Source organism: Lagopus muta, chromosome 17, assembly GCF_023343835.1.
Source record: "Lagopus muta isolate bLagMut1 chromosome 17, bLagMut1 primary, whole genome shotgun sequence".
Lineage (NCBI taxonomy): Eukaryota > Metazoa > Chordata > Aves > Galliformes > Phasianidae > Lagopus > Lagopus muta.
Window position 1 is genome coordinate 5933500 of NC_064449.1, and position 19847 is coordinate 5953346.

At 45.9% G+C, this 19847-nt stretch overlaps 1 protein-coding gene across 2 annotated transcripts; it reads right to left on the reverse strand.

The window, feature by feature from the left end:
• Positions 1-83: 83 nt before the first annotated feature.
• Positions 84-19840, reverse strand: UBE3B (ubiquitin protein ligase E3B). 2 transcript variants are annotated; one of them, XM_048963688.1, is made up of 28 exons: positions 19732-19840; positions 19043-19228; positions 18680-18893; positions 18475-18595; positions 17893-17952; positions 17466-17570; positions 17274-17370; positions 16872-16957; positions 16063-16145; positions 14991-15096; positions 14270-14390; positions 13436-13613; positions 12827-12996; positions 11964-12131; positions 11038-11209; positions 10173-10291; positions 9594-9708; positions 9078-9177; positions 8637-8756; positions 8111-8287; positions 7912-8022; positions 7661-7798; positions 7188-7253; positions 5499-5557; positions 3986-4168; positions 3455-3566; positions 2986-3078; positions 84-2545 (listed from the first exon to the last, which is right to left on the reverse strand). In XM_048963688.1, the coding sequence occupies exons 3-28, from the start codon at positions 18838-18840 to the stop codon at positions 2354-2356; spliced, it is 3213 nt and encodes a 1070-aa protein (XP_048819645.1). In that variant the 5' UTR covers positions 18841-18893; positions 19043-19228; positions 19732-19840; the 3' UTR covers positions 84-2353. The 2 variants fall into 2 exon arrangements, with proteins under 2 accessions (XP_048819645.1, XP_048819644.1); XM_048963687.1 differs by lacking the exon at positions 19732-19840 and adding an exon at positions 19484-19654.
• Between the last annotated feature and the right edge of the window lie 7 nt (positions 19841-19847).

Consider the following 19847-nt stretch of genomic DNA (forward strand, 5'->3'; position numbering starts at 1 on the left):
AAGCTCTGCTCCCACTGTGCTGTGCACTCCACACATTACACCCTGTGGTTTCCCTACCCCTGGGGAAAGGAAGAAGCAGCATCCAATCGTCATACCAGGTTTATTTTTTCCTCTTTCCTTTGCATTGCTTATACAAGAGATGTACCAAGGTCTCCACAGCAGCAAGTCTTCTATAGAAAAAATAGTCATTAATCTCCCGTGGCAAAGCCATCCCTGTCCTACAAAGGACACCTGCACAGAACACAGCAGTGTGGGCAGGGAATGGTTCTCAGCCTTCTGCTCGGCTGAAATCGTATTAAAGACTCTCAGTTGTACAGGAGTCAGCTACTCAAAAGAAATATTGTTGTTGCACACACGGTCACCAGGGTGCTTACTACACAATCACGTTTTATCTGCTAGCTACAAAATTGGATGTACTGTCTGGTAGTGCAATATTTCCAGGCTGGGAGGGACCTGGCTAAGATCACATTGAGATCTTTTCTAGGAATTGTACTCCTGAGGAACGAAGGGAAAAAAGAGGAGCGAAGATTTTACTTCATTGTGTTCAAAGCCTTTCACACAACGATCACTGCCCTCCTTGAGAATCCTAGAGAAAGGGATCTGGTGTTACCCTTTAATTAGGGATGGTACAACTCAGAGCCTAAGCCTCTCAGCCACACAGTTAACAGCCTAACGCTGAAATGCTCTTTAAGGAAAGAAACAGAAGCAACGTAAGAACAACCCCAAACAATTTTTACCATCATCTTTATCTTCTTTGGACTTAGTCCAGCATCTTGAATTCTCGGAATGCAGACATTTGTGTCCTCGCTAACATTTCCAATCAGTCCTGCTTTCTATTACTGAGATGATTAAGAAAAAGGACTCAACGCTGCTTTCCAGATGCATTTCCAGGCACCTCCATTTTCCATTTTCTCTGAAAAATCAGTTAATGCCATATAGAACAGAGAAAGAGAAAGCAAAGGGCATTTCTGTACTCTGGGTTGAATGCTGCCATTATTTTCTGGTCTGACATGCAGCACACAGTGGTTAGGGTGGTTAAGAGGGCCTTCCAGAGAGCCCAGGAACCTCTCTGTGTTTTGCTGAGCACATCAGAGGAGAGGAAGGTGAAGCTGCAGAGACATCACAGATGAGGCTCTGCATATCAGTAGAAACTCCAGAAAGGCTCCATGCCTTCCCAACACACACACACACACACCCTTTCTTTCACAAACAAAACCTGAAAATCTGCCTGTTACAGGCAAACATCAGCTTGTAAAAATAAGGCCAAAAAGAGGCAAAGCAACTAAAACAAAGACTTTGGCAACAAAGCAAATGTGGCTGTTACACAGAGGCCAAGTCTGGGTTCACAACAACGCATCTCCCTAACAAAAGAGACTGCAGACAAAGTGAAACTTCCATCCAAGTAGTGAAGCTTTGCCAGCAGAGGTTTTCAGAGGGCTTTGGGCAGCCTGACACATTCCCCTTCCAGAAAGCACAGGGGGCACCCGTCCCACTGCAACTCTGCTGGGGAGCAAGAGCTACCCATTGCCAGCTTCCAGCTAAATAAAATTAAACCTTTTCTGCTCCCAAACAAATTCCAACAACCCCTTTTGTCCAAATCACAGCTCTAGCAAGAGCTTGGCAGAGGCACGGCTGGCTCAGCACCCTGACCCCCATGCCTGCTGCTTGAGCTCTTAACCTACAGTGCTCCAAAGCCTTCCTGAGAATGGCAGGGTCCATCTGCTTGCATTTAACCTGCTGCTTCTCGAGTCTGGGCTAGTGGTTCATTCTCTGAGACAAATGCAAGGGCCTTACATGGAGTAAGGGCATCAGAAAGCCCTCACGCATTACCTGACCTGAGTAACGAGTGCCTGTTTGCAGCACGTCCAGCACTGCAGCTTTGTGCTTGTCTCCTTGTGGGCTCGGTCCCATTTCTGCCTTTGTGCAGCTTTTCACTGATCGGCTTCCACCCAGTAAGAAACCAGACCATCTCCTGGGAAAGGAAAAAGAAATATTCCTGCAGAGGCAGCCGCCTGCTGAGGGTATGACGGTCACTAATCTGACTGGCACTTTTAAGTGTTCCTTTTATGCTCCCCCGGGGTTTGCTTTTAAAGATGATTTACGTGGGTGTCAAGTGAAGAGTATTGGATCAGGCCCATCGCCTCCTTCATCCTGGAGGAGTGCCCAAAAAGAGCCAGCCCTGTCTAGCCCAGAAGCTCTTCCCTGTAAACCTCTACGATCAGCTGCATCTCTCCAGCCCTCGAGTGAGCAGTCAGCTCCCACGGAGCCGATGCGCTCTGTGTGCGAAGGCCTCCACCTGCAGCAGCAGTCAGCAGCCCTCAGAGCCCCTGTTGTGGAGTCCAGGTCACGGCAACTAGGATAACTCGAAGCCAGTGTTCATGCTGATGGCGTAGCGCAGCTTCTCCCGCAGAATGCTCTTCTTGCTGTAGTTGGGAAGCTTGAGGAGGTTGAAACACGTGGAGGAGGTTGGGAGACGCCCGCCTGGCTCTTTCTTGCGGATGGTGAAGAAGCCCCGCAGCACACTGCCCAGCGTGTCACCGGTGTCCTGAACAGGGCAGAAATGCTGAGCTCATTTTGCATATATAAAAAGCAAGGAGGTGCTAACAGAGCTGGGAATAGGGAGAATCAGATCCTAAAACCCTGCCCCCACAGCTGCTGGCAATGAGCTGCTTTTAACTCCAAGTGCCATTACACAAGCAGGGGGCACCGTGGAACAGGATCAGAAGCATGAGGAGGTCATGTGTGAGGAGAAAGCACAACTTTGCAAATAAGCATGAAGAGCCCAGCTGCTGCTGAGTTGGGAAGGAGGGAGGTACAGCCATATGCATTCTGTTAGTGGAAGGCCGTTTTCACCTTCATTTGTAGAATACACATCTTTATAGTTTAGTTTCCTGGTTGGATAGAGATGAGGAGGCCAGGCAGGGAAAGAGGCCTGCCAGAAGCGTGGCAAGGAATGCATGAAACACGAGCCAGCAGGCTGCCTACCTGGTCATCAGAGACTTCCACACAACGGATGGAAAATGGAGGCTTGAGGTAGGCAAAGCCCAGAAGTGGAGGCCTAGAGCAGCTGGTAACAAACTGAAAAAGTGATGGACAGTGAAAGACAGCAGCAGTGAGAGCAGCCTGGCTGTAACAGACACGTGGCTGATGCAGTCACAGCAAACAGCTGCTTAGACTGGCATCTGAGCACCCCACCATACAATACTGATGAGCTTTGTGCTCAGCTCTTCTAGCCTTTGAGAACTGCCATCCATGCAGCACTATTCATGGTAACAAAAGAGCATTTATAGAACTCTGCTTCCAGAGCACCCCCACCAGGGGAGCACGGTGTCAATTTTAAGGCACTCAGCATTCTGATATTCCTTCTATTAGGGCAGAAAACAGGTAACAGGAGGAGAACAGCACCGACTCAACTACCCTGAATTCCAGGTTGGGCTGAAGAGACTGCACTTACCTTCAGAAACATGGCCCTCTCCTCAGGGCTGAAGTCATTGGCTAGGATGTCCCACAACCAGATAATGACCCGATGACTCCCATGGAAGCCCCCATAGTACACTGTGTGTTTTCTGGGGAGAAAAAGGTTGTGACAGGTTTGCATCCCACTGCAGCAGCAGGGTCACAGATGCCAGCACACAAGTGCTGGAAGGATCAGTACTGCTACCATGAGTCAGGCTTCACTGCTGTAGCAAACGCTGTCAGCACAGAGCCCCACAGATGCTTCCTGGGTGCTTGAGCAGAGGAAAGGAAAGGACAGAAATTCTGCTCTTGGGAACCACTGCATGCCAGTGGAGGAAAGGACCTTTTGCATTCATTAATACTTTGTCCAGATTAGCTTTAAGGAACTTAGTATTCATTCCATTTCCTTCCATCTGCTTGTAATTCCCATTAGGACAAACAGTTAACTGGGAACGGGTCAGCCTCCTGCAAACCTCTAAATGACCACACAGTAACACAGCTCCATTTGCTGACTCGGTTGGTCACTTACTTTAAGTCCTCGAGGTCAATCTCAGCATTGTCACCAGAGATCAGTCGCTGCAGCTCTGGTGCAGAGAACATACGAATCCACTCAGGCTTAATGATCGACCTGAATCCGCTGATGAGCGCTGCTGTCTGACTCTTGATCTGTGTGTGCATCCGGAAGTGAGCCATCAGATGGATGTAGCTGATCCTGTGTGTGAGGGAAGGTGGCAGCCAGAGAGCCAGAGCAGCGAGAGATCCACCTCAGACTATGAAATGTTTTGCAATGATGAAAATACAGGCCTTTCTTTTCCCAATACCTTAAGACTAACAGATCATGCTCTGCAGAGCCCTCACTGCACTGGGATTAACACACTAAGAACACTGAGGAGATTTTTTACCTTCAGCTCAGTAGTGCAGAAGAAGAGGCGCGCTGTTTATTAAAAGGAGGCACCAGACTTCCTCTGCTTACCACCAGCCAAAACAAGAGAGCTTGCTGCTCATCAGCTCCAAGGCACATTCATGTTGTCTGTGTTTTCAGCAAGGTAACCTCACTGTCATTGAGAGAAAGAACTTTCTCCTGGATTGCTTCCATTTTATAATACTTGTGCTCCCGCCCAGCTACCAATTTGTGCCTTCATCTGCACAAAAGCTTCAAAGTTTCTGCTGTAAGAGAGCACAGCATCATACAGGACTTTCAACTTCCTCCCTGAGCTGACTCCTGACAAGCCACAGAAAGATCCTTTCAGATGCAAACTCCTCAGTCTTACTGAGGAGAGGGAAAAACATTGGGCACATCCGATTGCAAAGCACACTAACAAAGATGAATCTTCAGGTAGGATCCAGCTTTCATTTACCATTAAAGTGAACAAACCCCAGATTACCAGCTCTAACACACATCTGCATACCAGGTATTTTACCTTGCATTTATGATCACTGAAGGGTATAGCTAAGGAAAAAAAATATGAAGGGAACAGAAAGGTGGGTTTGGTTTTCAGGCTCTGGAGTTGACATTTATGATAACTATCTAAAAGCTGGTTATCTGTGAAAATAGCTACAGGGCTCCGTGTCTCCTCTGATTTCCTGTGTCTAAAGTACGACTGTCGACTGCATTTGAATTCACCACTGCCTCTTCTGAAGAACAGTGCTTTATACAACTGCCACATGTTATCATTTTGAGAAGATCTGTCTGCTCCAAGGTGTCTTTGAGCATCTGTGCCCTCTGTGTTCACGACTGTGTGCCTGAATTGCTTTGAATCCATCTGTCTGCATCTATCACCATCATTAAATCCTGCAGAATCTCACAGACTGTGTGCCTTTGACCTCAGAAACACTGTTGCAAGAAGTAAATTGTCAATTTCTATTTTGCAAATCGAATTTAATACAATTTCTGCCGATGAACTGTAACCAGTAAATTCTATTAAGATATTTATGGGCTCCTTCTACTCTAATCTATCTCAATTCATTCCAGATGCAAGCCCAAGGAACTAGAATAAAGTATTTTGCAGTGGTGACCTTAAAAATCTAATTGCTGTACTTACTTATTTTCATTGGTAACGGGAATGGTCTTCCCTCCAGGAACAAGTTCATGGCAAACAAGCTGAGGGAAGAAATGATTGTATTGCTAATTACTGCCTGGAACCACAATGGAAAGAAATGTCACGCTAAGCTGTTGCCTCCCCATAAAACATTTATTTTTACAATAAAACAGTAGGATTTAAAATTTAAGTAATAATCCCACTTCTGCCTCAAACCAGTTTCACTTAACTGTTAACATAGCAACTGAACAGTAGGGAACTCCCCAGCTCTCCCACCAGCAGCGCCAGCACATCTCTGAGGAAGGCCTCATCTCCTCTGCTCCATCACTGCTGAACCACATGCAAATCAATTCAGAGAGCCCTGGGGGGCTGTCACAATCCCACAGTCCAGACACTGGACAGCCTCAGAGCCTTGGTCTAACAGCCCAACCCAGAGCTATCTGCTCCACAGGTCTTAACCTGGGGCTGCCGAGTGACAGAGCTCCCTGGAGTTCACTGTCCTTCCAGATGGGCACTCACAACATGGAGCAGAGCACACTTGGAAAGGGAGATGGCAAGGAAGGACCTCCATCCTGCCTGGTGCTCAAATGCCCCTGACTGGCACTCCATGACTTACTGCTCTCTGAGCTACCTTAGCTCTAGTAGTGCTCTTCTCATTGAATTCACAGACAGCAAAGGCAACTTATTCTTATCTACCCATGTCTTCCAGCTATGAACCCACAGCATCACTACAGCACCAGTGGCTGAGAAGAACTTCACAGAATCCAGTGCACAAGTGCAACCACATATCAAACCTTCACATGGAGGTCTACAGACTTTTCTTTTCAAGGCCAAGTGCCTTACTGTCAAACTTCAAGTTCCCATCACAGAAATTGATACGTTAAAAAGATTTCCTTGCTACTCACACAGATTCTTTTTAAGAGAAAAGAAAACCAGTTGTATAGGAAAAACACAAAATGTTTTTCAACTGAAAAGTAAAAATCTTCACACTAGAAAAAATTAAGAGCCAGAGGGCAAACTTTTTCAATAAAAAAAGCTATTCTCTGCCCACAGATAAATATTGAATGAAGCCACAGAATCCTACAGCTGAGTTCAGACAAGCTCTGAATTGGAGCCAACCTTTGAGCACAGCCATTTTTTTTGTGAGAGGAAGAGCTGAGCTGTGTCCTACCTGCAGTCAAACAAGGCCATTTATCAATCTCCTCAGAATCCTTGGTTAGATGAGGCCAAATAAAGCATCCATATTACATATCCAGAATCACAGAGTGAAAAGCGCTCAGTGAAGCACAAGTTTGGGTAGAAAGCTCATTAGAGAGAATGGATGCCTTCTGCTGGCCACACAGCCTGCAGGTGAGTCTCTCTGCCCTATGGACACTGAGAAAAGATAGGATACTTCTGCTCAGGAGTCAAACCTAGTTCTGCTGCTAACTGCTCGTATTCACAATCTGCCAATTCCATCATCAGTGGGCAGTGATCAGTCCTCAGGATTGCTTTCAACGCTTCAGAAGCTCTTCCTGGTAACAGCAGCCAGAAGTGAGGGAGATGGTCCCACAGGGAGCAACTAGCATCTAACAAAGAGGGACTGCCTGAGCCAGGACCCTGAACTCAGAATATCAGTACCCAGAACTCTGCTCATCAACAGCTGGCACAGGAGCTGAGATAAGGTCCAAAAGTCATTGACTAAAAGCCTACCTGACCCATCACATCTTCATCGTAGGACAGCGTTAAGCCCAAGTCACTGATATCACCATCGTAACGCTACGGGAACAGAAAAAGGCAAAGGAGTTGGTGTTAAGCAGCAGGAACAGCAGCTCTTCATTTCTGTATCACTCTCTCATTAAGTGAACCCCAGAAGGCACCAGGCACAGAAGCATAATGCATACATGCCTTGCTCAAAGTTATGGAGAGACTGTACAAGAGCTGAGGCTAAACCTCTGGAAATGGAGATCAATAATTCCTAGTTTACACCTTCAGACTCCTTTTTATCCCTGCTTGCCTTGGTAAAAAAAAACAGGACAGCTGCATGTTATATTGCTTCAGAACCAGCAAGTATCTCCACTGCTCTATTACTTTTGGGATGTTTTTCAAATATCCTAAAGGCATTTGCAAGTCTAGCAGCAGCCAGTGATAAGGGAGTTGAACAGCAAAAGTAGTAATGCTCAAACCTTAATTGAAGTGAGATTTTTATAGAACTCAGAGTCCAAGGAGGGAAGTTCATCTACAGAGCTGTAGAAGACACTGTGGTGGTGTCCAAGGAGCTGACTCAAGAAGAAGGAAGCAAATGGTACATCCACAACTATTCCCTGCAGACAATAAATACATGCAGAGGTCACACTGCGTGCTTACTATGTGTGATGTCTTTGGTTTAGCACTGTGCTAGCAGTAAACATATCCTAGCACAGCCCTTTTGGCTTACCTCATATACAGCCTTTCCAAGCATCTTCCCCACAAACTCGAAGAGCTGCAGGTAGTTCTCATGAATATAGGATGTTGGGGATGGATACAGCCTCTCATCACCACTGGTTGTCTGCACACAGAGATAACAGCCCAGTGAGCCAGCCTGCTTCTGCCTGCAGCTGGTCATCACAGTCAGCATCTGCAGCCCCACACTGTACCTTGAACAAGTTGAGTGCAGGGTCAAACACCTTCTTTATTATCTCTTCCAGAAACTCTTTGAAGACACCATCTTGATCAATACCAGCCTCATCGACACCCAGATCATTCACAAACTTCACTCTGATCACTCCCTTCATGGCGTTCTGGGAAAGCTGCCGTAGCTGTTCATATCCATCCTAAACAGACCAGAAAGCCCCAGGACAAACGTGTGGGAAGACATGTGAAACACTCACGCAGACATGCAGACACAGGAGATAGAGATACACCACAAAAATCTCCATGTTTATCATTGAGTTTTGGTGTCCAAAAAGACTGGCATTTTTCCTAGTCAAAACTCCAAGCCTTAGTCTGAACTGAATTAAGATCCAACAAGTTTCTGTGTTATCAACTCATAAAAAAAAGGCAGGCAGAATTGCATGGGAGTCCCACAGGGTCTCCCTGAGAGAAGATAAACATATTCACAGCCCCTTTTGTCAGGCCAAATTACTGCCTTGTTAGTTGACTTCTGCAAGGCGTATCACTCACCTCCAACATTCGTGAGCGGCGGATAGTGATGTGTGTGACATGAGGTGATGCAGAGCTGGTTTCAACCAACCCAAGCTTCTCCTTCTCCTTTGTAACCATGTTTCGAAAAAGCAGCACCCTCTTAGAAAGAAAATAAAGATAAGCCTTCATCCACAGGGATCCTACTCAGCCTCCAATGCAGCAGGGCTTTCAGATGTTCCTAATATATGGTAGGATCTGGCTCTTGGTTGTCCATTCCCAGGTAGACCCAATGCTGCTACGTCACTAACTCACTACAGACAGGAAGATCTGCCTCCTCATTCCCCATGGAGGCAGATAAAGACCTTAATTTAATTAATAATTCATTCACAAGCTCCACTTCACAAAATGCCCAGGACACGCATCCCTTCTGTCCAAGGCCACCATCTTCTCAGCCTCCACCCTTTCCCCCATCCCACTCACATTCTTGTGGGGAATGACATGTGGGATGTACTGCAGGAGCAGCTGAGCTCGTTTCTTGTCCTTGTCCAGCTCCTGGAAGAGCACGCTGGGTTTGAGGTCCCTTACAAGAAAAGGAACAGACTTAGAGATCCCAGGGAAGCGCCCAGGTGTGGTAAACAGCTGGGGGTAGAACAAAGAGGAAGCCTGTAATGATTTCAAATGTGACTGAAGTACTCAGGCATACACATCTAGGAAGGCTAGAGGTATGCAGGCTGTTAGGTACTCAGCCACTTTTCAAAGCACCAGCTTCCACAAGTGGCAGCTAATCACTAAGAGAAGCAGAGTATTTAAGCCACAGAGAAAGGGTATTCTGAAATGCAATCAATTCAGGAAGTATTTCTGACTCAGTCTCAGGTGCAACATGACGTGCACCCAATGCAAAGGAAAGGATCCCAAACCAAACTCCCAAAGGGAAGCTGACACCCTGGGGCAAGCACACAGCTGCACAAGACCCCTTCTGTGAGCTGGGACACTTACTTCCGTAGCCAGTGGTCCTCAGGAGCAAAACGCCTGCGGCAGTCCCTTTCATACAGGACCATGAGCCAGCCATGGACAGAGTGAAAGAGCTCCAGCGTCTCCCCCCTGGCGTTCTCTGAACAAAAGGAAGAAAGCAGCAATGGCCAGGCGCCCTAAGTAACAGCAGTGTCCAAAGGCAACATGTTGATCATCTCCCCCTCACTAACAGGAGAGTATTTCTTCTAACCTCCGCTGCCTTCAGAGGAAAGTAGGATTTTTGTGCCTCCCAAAAGACTTCTTTGATCAAATTATATCCACATGCAGATTGACACTACATATTTTCAGAAACTCTAGCAAGATGACAAAAGCCAATATGCCCATCATGCCTGGTAAACAAATTCTCTTTTGTAATAGATGAGTGCATTGTATTTGGTGCCAAGCATGACAGTAGCATCCGCACACCAAAACACTGGGATATGTTCTTGAGCCACATAACGTCATGCTTCTGTGCAGAGTAATTAGCAGAAGCTTCCAATTCCAAAATTAATGCTGCATATTGTTCTATTAGCATCTTCAACTTGAGCTACTGAAAGCACTTACCCACAATTCCATCCCAGATCATCTTAAACACAAAAGAATTCAGAAAAGATGAGATGGTAACAAGCTCTTCCAGCTTGAATGAAATCTGCTCTTCATAGACTTCTATGTCATCAAGAATCCTATCAGAGAAAACAAATGCAAATGTACAAGTGTTGATTTAATTCCCTTTTGAAATTTTCACAAAGGCACATTATCCTTTAGCAGCAGCTTATTTCTGTGATGACTGACACCCATGAGAATCTGAAGGCACAAACAACTAATCCTCGTTTATTGATTTTGATTGACATCTGACTGTAACATCAGACAGCAGGAAAGGTCTGAGATACAAGCACAGGCAGTATTCCACAGTTAAAAGGAACTGTGGGCTAGTCCCAAAGAGAGCTTTTCCATCATCAAAACAGTCTCTACTGACCAGCAAGGGCAGTTTTCCACACTTTTCCCCCACTCTTTGTGCTGCACAAGCCAACGAGCAAGACAGCAACAGAGCTGCAAACAGAAGCACGTAAGCTGCCAAGCTTTCTTGCAGCAGCACTGTATCACCATCCTTCAAAGATATCTACACCAAGATTGATGCAATTGCTGCCCATAAGCTGTAGGAGGAACATTTCTCCCCCCCTTGCTTTTTCCATAGTCTTTTGCTGTCCCTTCAGCCAGCTGTATGCTCCTGAAGCAGCAAAAGGCTGATGGGGGAAAGTCCTTCTGAACATAATCCTTCCTCAGGATTACATTCAAGAAGCCTCCTGCTTTACACTACCTTGTTATCTTTATGCAAAGACAGCAATACCTTAATTATTCCTCCTGAAACCTAAGGAACACGAGAGTTTTACATTACAGATACAGAGAGCACCCTTTGCTTGCTACCTACGTGATAAGGTGGCGGGAGCAGTCGCAGAAGAGCATCAACATGGCCAGCAGCCTCTTGGATTCTTCTGTATCATTATTCAGGCATTCCAAGAAGAGCTTCAACCCGCCCTGTGGTCCCAGCTCACAGATAAAAGCCCATAATTTGGGCAACAGATCATCCAAGTAAGTGAGGCCTAGCAATGAAAAAATATAAAGTGCACTCAGTAAAGCTTTTCCTGCCTGCTTATTCAGGCAGGCTCAAAGAGGAAAACAGAGCTTGGTGCTGATAGACCCTTTTGCAAAGTAATCCTTTACTTGAAGGGAACACAGGCATCACACTGGGCTCCAAAGCCCACCTGCATTAGGAGACACCAGGAAAGCAGAAAGACTCTTTTAACAAGGTATGAACTGCTCACATCTCTGCAACCCTTTCCCACTCTAGATTCACTCCTCTGCCATAGGCACTAGACCAAAGGAGCATTTACCTGATCTCCAGATGGATGAAGGGGAAGGTAATTTGTTCCTGAAAATGTATGAAAACATTCAATGTTTCCACCACAAAGATTAATACTGTGAGGCTTAAGACTGACTTAGTTTTAAATTTGATATGGAGTAAGCAAAGTTTCATTGTGTTGAGGGACATGGTTTAGTGGGAGCTATTGGGAATAGGTGAACGGTTGGACTGGATGATCTTGAAGGTCTTTTCCAACCTTGGTGATTCTATGATTACAGGAAAACGTGCCTCAGTTTGTATTCTGGAGAGCTAATGCTTGATAAAGAACATTATTGATCAGGTGTATGATTCAGGATGGAACAAGCCTTCCATCCAACCAGTCACTAAACTGCTGGTAGCTGTATTACTGACAACAAGTCAACAGAATTTAATAGGAAAATGCTATTTTTTCCTCCATTTTTTACATGATTTGAAAAGCACAGATGTGCCCTGACCTGTGAGTATCTGCAGGCGTATCTGTGTGAGCGTTGTGAGCGTGGTCTGGTACAGGACACAGATACTGCACACCTTCTGCACTTCAGCAGAGTCCACTCGCTTGCCCCCAACAGGCTTCAGGATGTTGCGCACGGATGCAGACTTCTGAAAAGCTCTCTTGAAAAGATCTGGTGATGGAAGAACATGAAACAGTGGCTCAGGACATAGGAGTTACTCCAAACCATTCCTTATCCTTAGCAGTTTTGTAACCCTGTGATGAAGGGTTTTAGCAAACTGGGTCACCAATGGACAGTAGGTTTGGGGGGATTTTTCTTACAGCGTGTTGTACAGCTGCTAATAATGCAGAAGAATGTTTCAGTGGGGCATTACCCTTGAGTCTGAAACCTTACCAAATCTGCAGGAACTAATGAGCCACAGAATCTAGTGCAATGGCTAGCAGCTGGAATATTGCTAGGTTACAGCTGTCTTATTCTCAATACTCTTCTGCAGGATCACCGTGCAACACAAGCCTCCAGGCCAGCTTCACCTTGCTTTTCACCTGGGAAGCTGGCCTCCCCCATCTTGCCTTGGGAAGCACTAAGCAATGCAGTAAGCACTTTAGCTACTTGCAAAACAATGAGAAAAAACTGCTAAAATAAGCACATATTTTCACAGCATCAAAGTAAGAGACTTGCCCCAGGTCACAGAGCACTGCGAGCAGGAATTACAAATAACAGAGATCACATCCCCACCTAAGCAGCAGCAGCTGCTGCAAGTAATTACTCAAAGCTTTTAGCTAAGTGGAAAAGCCCAACTCCTGTGAGACTGGGAGACAGAAACACACACACAAATGTAGACACAAAAGCAACCCTGCAGAACTGACTCTTCATAGGGAGGCTGTTCTGAGGGGAAACTGGCTGTGTTGGCAGCTGAGCTATTTCCTGATTCTCTAGCAATTTCTTGCTGAGCACATCACTGAAGAGGATGCGGATCATATGGACTCCCCAGAGATGCTGCAGTTGCTTTGTCAGCAGAGGCATGGACTCATTCAATCTAAAAGAAAAGTCGGAGAGACATCTTAGAAGGCAGGCTGGAATAAAACACCATTGATATGCTGATACATTCAGCTTGCAGTCAAAATGGAGCATGCACCACACTGCAGTTGGTCCTCAATGGGGGGGGAAAGGAAAAGAACAAAATATTTGAGAGAACAAAAGATACCTAAGTCCTAAATCAAGTGTGCCAGCACAGCCACTGTTGCCAGTCTGACAATACTAACTGAACTTCCTCATGTAATAGTTTGTGCATGAATGGAGCAGTTTAAGTTGTGCAGACATATCCTGAAGTGTCTGATAAATCATTCTGAGTAGAATTACAGTGCTTATCTCAAAGCTCAAAACGTTCTGCAGCTTAAAAAACCAACACATTGTAGTAATAACAAAATACATGGAGAAGCTTAATCATCTGTCACCATCAAGTCCTCCTCTCTTACCCATAATCCACAGTCTGTGAAAACCAGCCCAGAACAGGATGCCAGTGGGTCAGATTGGATTTCTTTTGTGAAACATACTTCTGGCAGTAGGAGAGCATGTGAATGAGCACACCCACAAAATGAGCTGTCTCGTCCTCAAGCACTTTATCATTCAAGGAGCCCAAGTACACAAGATTACCTGGCAGAACAACCAGTAAAGCAAGGCTTAGAAGAGGAACAGATACTGCAGGACAGAGGTGACAGACAAAAGAGACAAAATGAACACACAACTATTTTCAAGACCATAAGAGGAGTACTGTGAGAAATGACTAGAGGCTACCCTGCAGGAAGCCATTTCCATCATGTCAGCCACGAAGGCAGGATGTCACTTCAGCACCCTCCTCATCTGTATCCTACCAAAACCTTCTACAAACTACTATCAGCTCCAGCTATGGGGATTCTTGAGTTCCAACTGTTCCTGAAACGGATACTTAAATATTTCAGCAGCACATCTGTTTAGGGAAATCAGATTCAGATCTGCTGCACTACAGGACTTTCTTGGAATCCAGGTGAAAAGAAAGTGGAGATGATACTTCACAATAATATTTCACACATATACAAGATGACATGCAAACAAGATCAGGTCTCTGACCCTTCCTCCATTTGTAAGGGCCTCCTAATATCCTTAATGTTAAATCATACTTGCAATATTCTAAAATAATTTTCAATCATCATTTAGAAACCACCTAAGTAAGGATAAAAATGGTGAGCTTGAGGCAGCTCCGATCTGTGGAGAATGAAGATTTGGCTCAAGACTCTCTTCAAAGCACAAAATAAAGTCTTACAAGTGCTTACCCAACAAGCAAAGAGTGTGACTTCCTTCCAGGCACACGCAGACATCTCGACACTGCGCTTCACGGCTCAGGAATATGATGAATTTGCGGAAAAGATCATGAGATTCTATCACTGCCAGGCGCTGAAATACAAAATCTAACTCTGAGTGAGGCTGACAATAACCATACAGAGCAACCACCCCTTATCTGCCACCAGTAATCTGGATTTTCTTTCTAGATCAGCAAGTTAAAACTGTTGGAGAGTAAGGAATTAAAGCCTTGCAGTTGAAGGCAGATATTCAGTTGTCTGTCTGCAAGAGCACAGAATGCCCATCTCACACAAAACTGGCTTGCACCAAGAGGAGCCAACATGAAATCAGATTAAGTGGACAGCCTGCTAGTTACATCACAGAACCTCTGCCATGCAACAGGCTGATTTCTGTTTAGTCCCCTCCCACAGTTACAGAAATGGAAGATTAGAAACATACAAAATGTGTAGTACACAGATCTTCACTTGTATTTCATTTATTTGAGGGCAGTTCAGTCCAACACCTCACTGGTGTCACTGAATTCTGTGGTATTTAGAAACCCTGAGCATCTGGAGGGTGGAAGGATCAAGCACTTCCAGAACACAGATGAAACAGGGAGAGAAATGCCAGTATTGTTTTAAAAGCTGATAAAGCAGAATGACAAGTGCTGCTGTGTGACATTCAGTGCATAGTTGGTACTATTATCTCACTCACCTCAGGTGTTAGAGTAGCAAGGTGGGTCATTATAGCAGGAACAGACATGACATGGATCAGAAAGGACCTCAGCAGATTGTCTGAGAACTGTGCAGCAACAACAGGGCTACGGAGAAAAATACTTCAGTGCAAGAAACTCGATGGAGCAAAGTAAGAAGCAGCCTTTCTAACTGAGTCACCCAGGGCTGGCTGCTGATTCTATTCTCATCAAGAAACACAACTGGAAAAAGAAAATTGACTTATTTCTGTTACCCCAGCAAGTTCACAAAATTGATCATGACACAATAGAATGTAAGTCAAACAGTCCCCAGCATGAGGTATTTTTTGCACAGCACATCCACACCACCCAGAGAGTTATAAATGTTATGCAGTATACCTCTCAAGTTTCCCATTTCCCTACTGCCATGATGACAGTAATTAAATAATGTTTTCCTTAGGCAGAAGTTAAGCAACATATCTAAGAGCATCCACTGCTTCTCCACTGAACATCACAAATTCATCAACCCAGCAGTGACAGCTATAGAAGGGAACAGGGACAGATGAATCACTGAAGTCTTAAAGAATGCCTGTTACAAGCTGCAGACTGCTAAAGTGAAAAGACATGAGCTCTTCAGGGACAAGGTCAGAGTTGCAGCACGCTCTTCTTCAGGAGAACAGACTGAACCACCACCACAAAAACCTGCATTTGGTTCTTGTTTTAAGGACAAACTTTGCTCCTACAAATTGAGGAACAGGTACACAGGCATCAGCAGTTCACTGTGAAGAGTCACAACTACACTCATCCAGAGAGCTCCATTCCCCTCTGACAGTTCAACAGAGAAACACATCCCATACTCTGCTCTGGAACTGCACTCAAGTCTAGGCTTACACTAACATTTCCTGCTGACTTAATAGCACTTCAACCTGAGAAATGATGACAGTAACTTGAACTATTTGCCCAAAGCTGCTCTTTCATCAGGACAACACCCTCACAGGCACAAAGAGATGGAGAGAGAGAGAGAGACAGGACTTCCAAAGCTCTACGAAGAGAATTTTGGCTGTGTCTCACCCCAAGCAGCTCAGGCCGCCTTACCGCAATGCAAGAGAGAAGATGGCAGTTAAAGAGCCTTTGGACAGGGATGGTCTGGATCTTGCCAAGCCATTGGTTAGCAAAATCTGAAATAAAACAAACATTAAAACCTGCAGAATTCAGAAAAAGATTGTAACTGTTCTTGAAAGACTGTGTTCGCTTTCAAAGCAGAGCAAGAACACACAAAGACCTAGAAAACAGTTATTCCCAGTTGTCGGGCAGAACTAGAAGAGCTTTTGGTTTATGATGGCATATGGAGGAACTTGGCTCAAATTAGATTGCCTTCTGTTCTTGCTTCTCCAGAACTCCACTCAGAACTCCAGAACTGTACTCAGAGGGTTCCCAGGCTTTTTAGAATTAACAGGCAAGGCTCATAGCTGCTTAGTAATATCATCCTCATTTTAAAAGATTAATTAAAAGGACATCAGTTCCTTTCCCCAGTAGAACAGTAAACAAACCAAATTCATACAGCAAGTCAGCAGCAAAGTTTGCAAAGAAAGCAGTCGAGAGCCCTTGCTCTTTATGAATAAACTCCCTCTACATCTCATTATGAGATGATTAAGTAGCATTTGGATTCAGCAGTGGAGACAAAAAGAACACCTCCTTTTGTGTATCTCCTTGTGTCTTTGGTATCCTTACTGCTCTGGAGAAAAATACAACCACACAGAAATCAGCAGTGCTCACATCCAGCCTCTCCCCTACACACCATCACACAGAGATCATAAAAGCTTCTTCAGAATAAGGACTGCAGAACAAAACTGGGGCTTGCTTGCAGTAAATAGGAGACATAGTTGTACCAGCCTGAGACTGACCTGCAGCACGGAATAAAATCCCTTCTGATTTAGATGTCCCATGATGTTAGCACAGATGTGGTTCATGGCAGGCCGCAGGGTTTCACCTTCCAGGTTAAAACAGTGACATTATTAAAGCAATATCACAGCTGCACTGCTTATTCTCTTACAAGCTACAAAGTGATTTATCAGCTGTTCTTGCACCAATTGCTTTCCCCTATCTGAAAGGCAACCATTTTAGCAGTATTTTACATCAAATCTCAGTAAAACACTTAAGCTATAAGAGTCATCTTTCCTCACTATACTTATCTACCTTATCTAGGTATTCCTGCAAACACACAAAGTATGCATTCCTATATCCTCTGAATACTACTGGTGTGAGACACCCCAGATCTGAGCCTTTACTGAACTGGATGCACCAACCTTTTCCCCGAAGGATTTTCCAGGTAGAAGTGTCTGTGAAAGTGACAAGCATTGTGAGGTGCAAATTGACCAGTCTAGAGTCTTGTAAGATGTCAGGCTGCAATAACAAACACCGACATAATAAACCTAATTAGCTCTGTGCTAAACTACAGCTTTGTTAGACACAGGCAAACGAAACAAAATATGAATTACCTTAAGCTGCTTGAGAAATTCACAGCAAAACCACAGAATATCTTTGATCTGTTTGATCCATAAGAGCGTGAGATCCTTGGAGAGTGCCAGTGACACATACCACACCTGAGGAAGGCAGGACACAAAAGGCAGCAGTGATCAGTATTTGATAGGCAAGATACATTACCAGGAAGATTTGTAACAACTGATCTCAGGGCCCCACTGAACCCAGCAGTGGAGCCAAGTTATTTCTCTTAGAAAACACTTGGTCAAAGCATTCCAGCCACCACAGAAAGGCACTGTAAAAACATTAGAGGAATTCGGAGGAACCGGTCCAAACATTCACCATGGTGTTCTCAGGAGCTTTTGAAAGCTAAATAATTTAAACAACACCAACCTAAATCTCCACACACAGCTCCCCTCTCCTCCCACCCAAAATCCTGCTGACCTTTGGTTCATTCTCAACATCCATGCTATTAAGAATACAACGGCACAGCTTTTCAAATCTCTGCAAAACAAAAGAAAAGAGGTAACATTAGCTCTGACTACAGTAAGGGCTATTCTGGAAAAGCACTAGGAACAGCTCGGCAGAGGGAGCTGCATATCAAAACAAACGTCATACACGCATTCCCCACTGACAGTACTGATGCCTCATTCCCTGAAAGCTCTTCTACACATCATGCCAGAGCAATGCAGAAGATCTGCCTGTGTGAGGACAGATCTCTGTTGATTTGCCACAGTGGATGTGCCTGGAGAACTGATTGCAAGGCACTGCTCAATTACTGATGCTGGCAGGGTCAGCAGGAAAATCATCTGTTAACCCATGCCCTGAGAACAGAACCACTACTGAAAAATTCAAGGGTTCTTCTATTTCAGTCCTATGGGCAGACTTCTCCAAGAAGAGCAGAGATCACATTTCTGAAGCCAAAATATATTGCAGGTACCTACGTGGTCACTAGATAATATACTAACATGTTGAATATATTTAGATAGCGTCACTGAAAGAAGAATATCAGAGTAGAAACCTTACCTCTTTGTCCTCTTTATGATTAAATACAAACAGCAGCTTCCTAGCAATTCTGAAGACAGAAAGAGCACTTCTTTTACTTGCCCCAGGTTCAGCTGTCCCAAAGAAATCCTCCACTTCTCTCCTAGGAAAGAGAGGAATACAAGCAGTGGTTACAAACCCACCTCTCCAGATCAGAGCAAGGCACAGAGAGCAGAACCCCACACACCTGATCTCCTTCTGCAGGTGACATCGGCAGAGGAACCTCCTGACCAGCGCCTGGATCTGCACAGCAGCACGCTCCCTCTCCTTCAGCTCACGTCGCTCCTCGCGGGCCTGCCGTGCTTTGTCCAGGAACTGGGCTTTGGAGGACTGGCTGGCACTGAACATCTTTATGACTGACCAAGAGGTGAACGTAATGGAACGATCCCTGCAGGGAGCACCTGAGGAAGGAGAAGCAAAGAGAAGAAAACACACAAAGGCAATTCGGACGTTAGGACTGCATGCATCTGTCATTTAAATGGGGGAGGGAGGGTATTCAACAGCACAGAACCAATGAGGCAAAATGCAGCCTTTGCAAAGGCCAAGTTACCTGGCAATGAGTCTGCAATAGGAGAGCACGGATATCTACATGGACATCATCTGAGTGAACTCTGCACCCTAATGCAGGCATGCAGATTTTAAAAGCTAAGTAAACAAGTGAACACCAATCAGTGCTCTGTAGTCATTGTGATCTGCTCCTCTCGCTCCAGCTCTCCGTTCCAGCCTGACGCATTCTCTGTAAACAAGAAAGTTAACGTAACTAAGAACAGACCTACAGATCACTATAAAAGGGATGAAGAAACCTCGGAAGGCAACTTCTGGCTGCCGAGCCAGACAAAACGGACAGAACCACCACCACCCCTGCCAGCACCCGAACCTGAGCTCATCTGAGGGAAGCCAAGCGCGTGGCACCCGTTGCCCGGAGGCACGAGCCCGCCCAGCGGCTCCAGCCCGCGCTGAGGGCGGCTGACGGGCGATTTGCCCCACTCACCTCCCCCCGCACACCCCCAAGAACGCGGCGGAGGCGATGCGGCCCCGCGGACAGCGGCATCCGGGGCCAACCCAGAGCAGGGAACGGCCACACGCAGCCCAGAGCGACCTCCCGAGACTCGGAGCCGAGCGGGGCCCCGGGCAGCCCGTTAGGCCGAGCCCGGCAGCCCCGTCCGTGCCGCGGCTCCGGCCGGCAACCTGCACCGCTCCTTTACTGTTCCGCTCGCTCCCTCCCTCCTTCCCACGCACCGCTCCGGTTGTGCCGCGGTTCAGCGAGCCCAACCCGCTCCGTTCCCCGCCGCGCCGCCCGCTGGGGCCGCGCCGCTCTCCGGCCTCCTCTCCTCTCGCGGCCCGGCCCCGCCTGA

What these genes read in the sequence shown, in the direction of transcription:
- UBE3B (XM_048963688.1), bottom strand. Translation starts at nt 18,840, where the DNA reads ATGTTCAGTGCCAGCCAGTCCTCCAAAGCCCAGTTCCTGGACAAAGCA. An exon ending in CTGCACTCAACTTGTTCAAG is followed by an intron (nt 8,023 to 8,110) that starts GTACAGTGTGGG and finishes CTCTGTGTGCAG; the next exon opens with ACAACCAGTGGTGATGAGAG. An exon ending in AGAGGGCCATGTTTCTGAAG is followed by an intron (nt 3,079 to 3,454) that starts GTAAGTGCAGTC and finishes TCACTTTTTCAG; the next exon opens with TTTGTTACCAGCTGCTCTAG.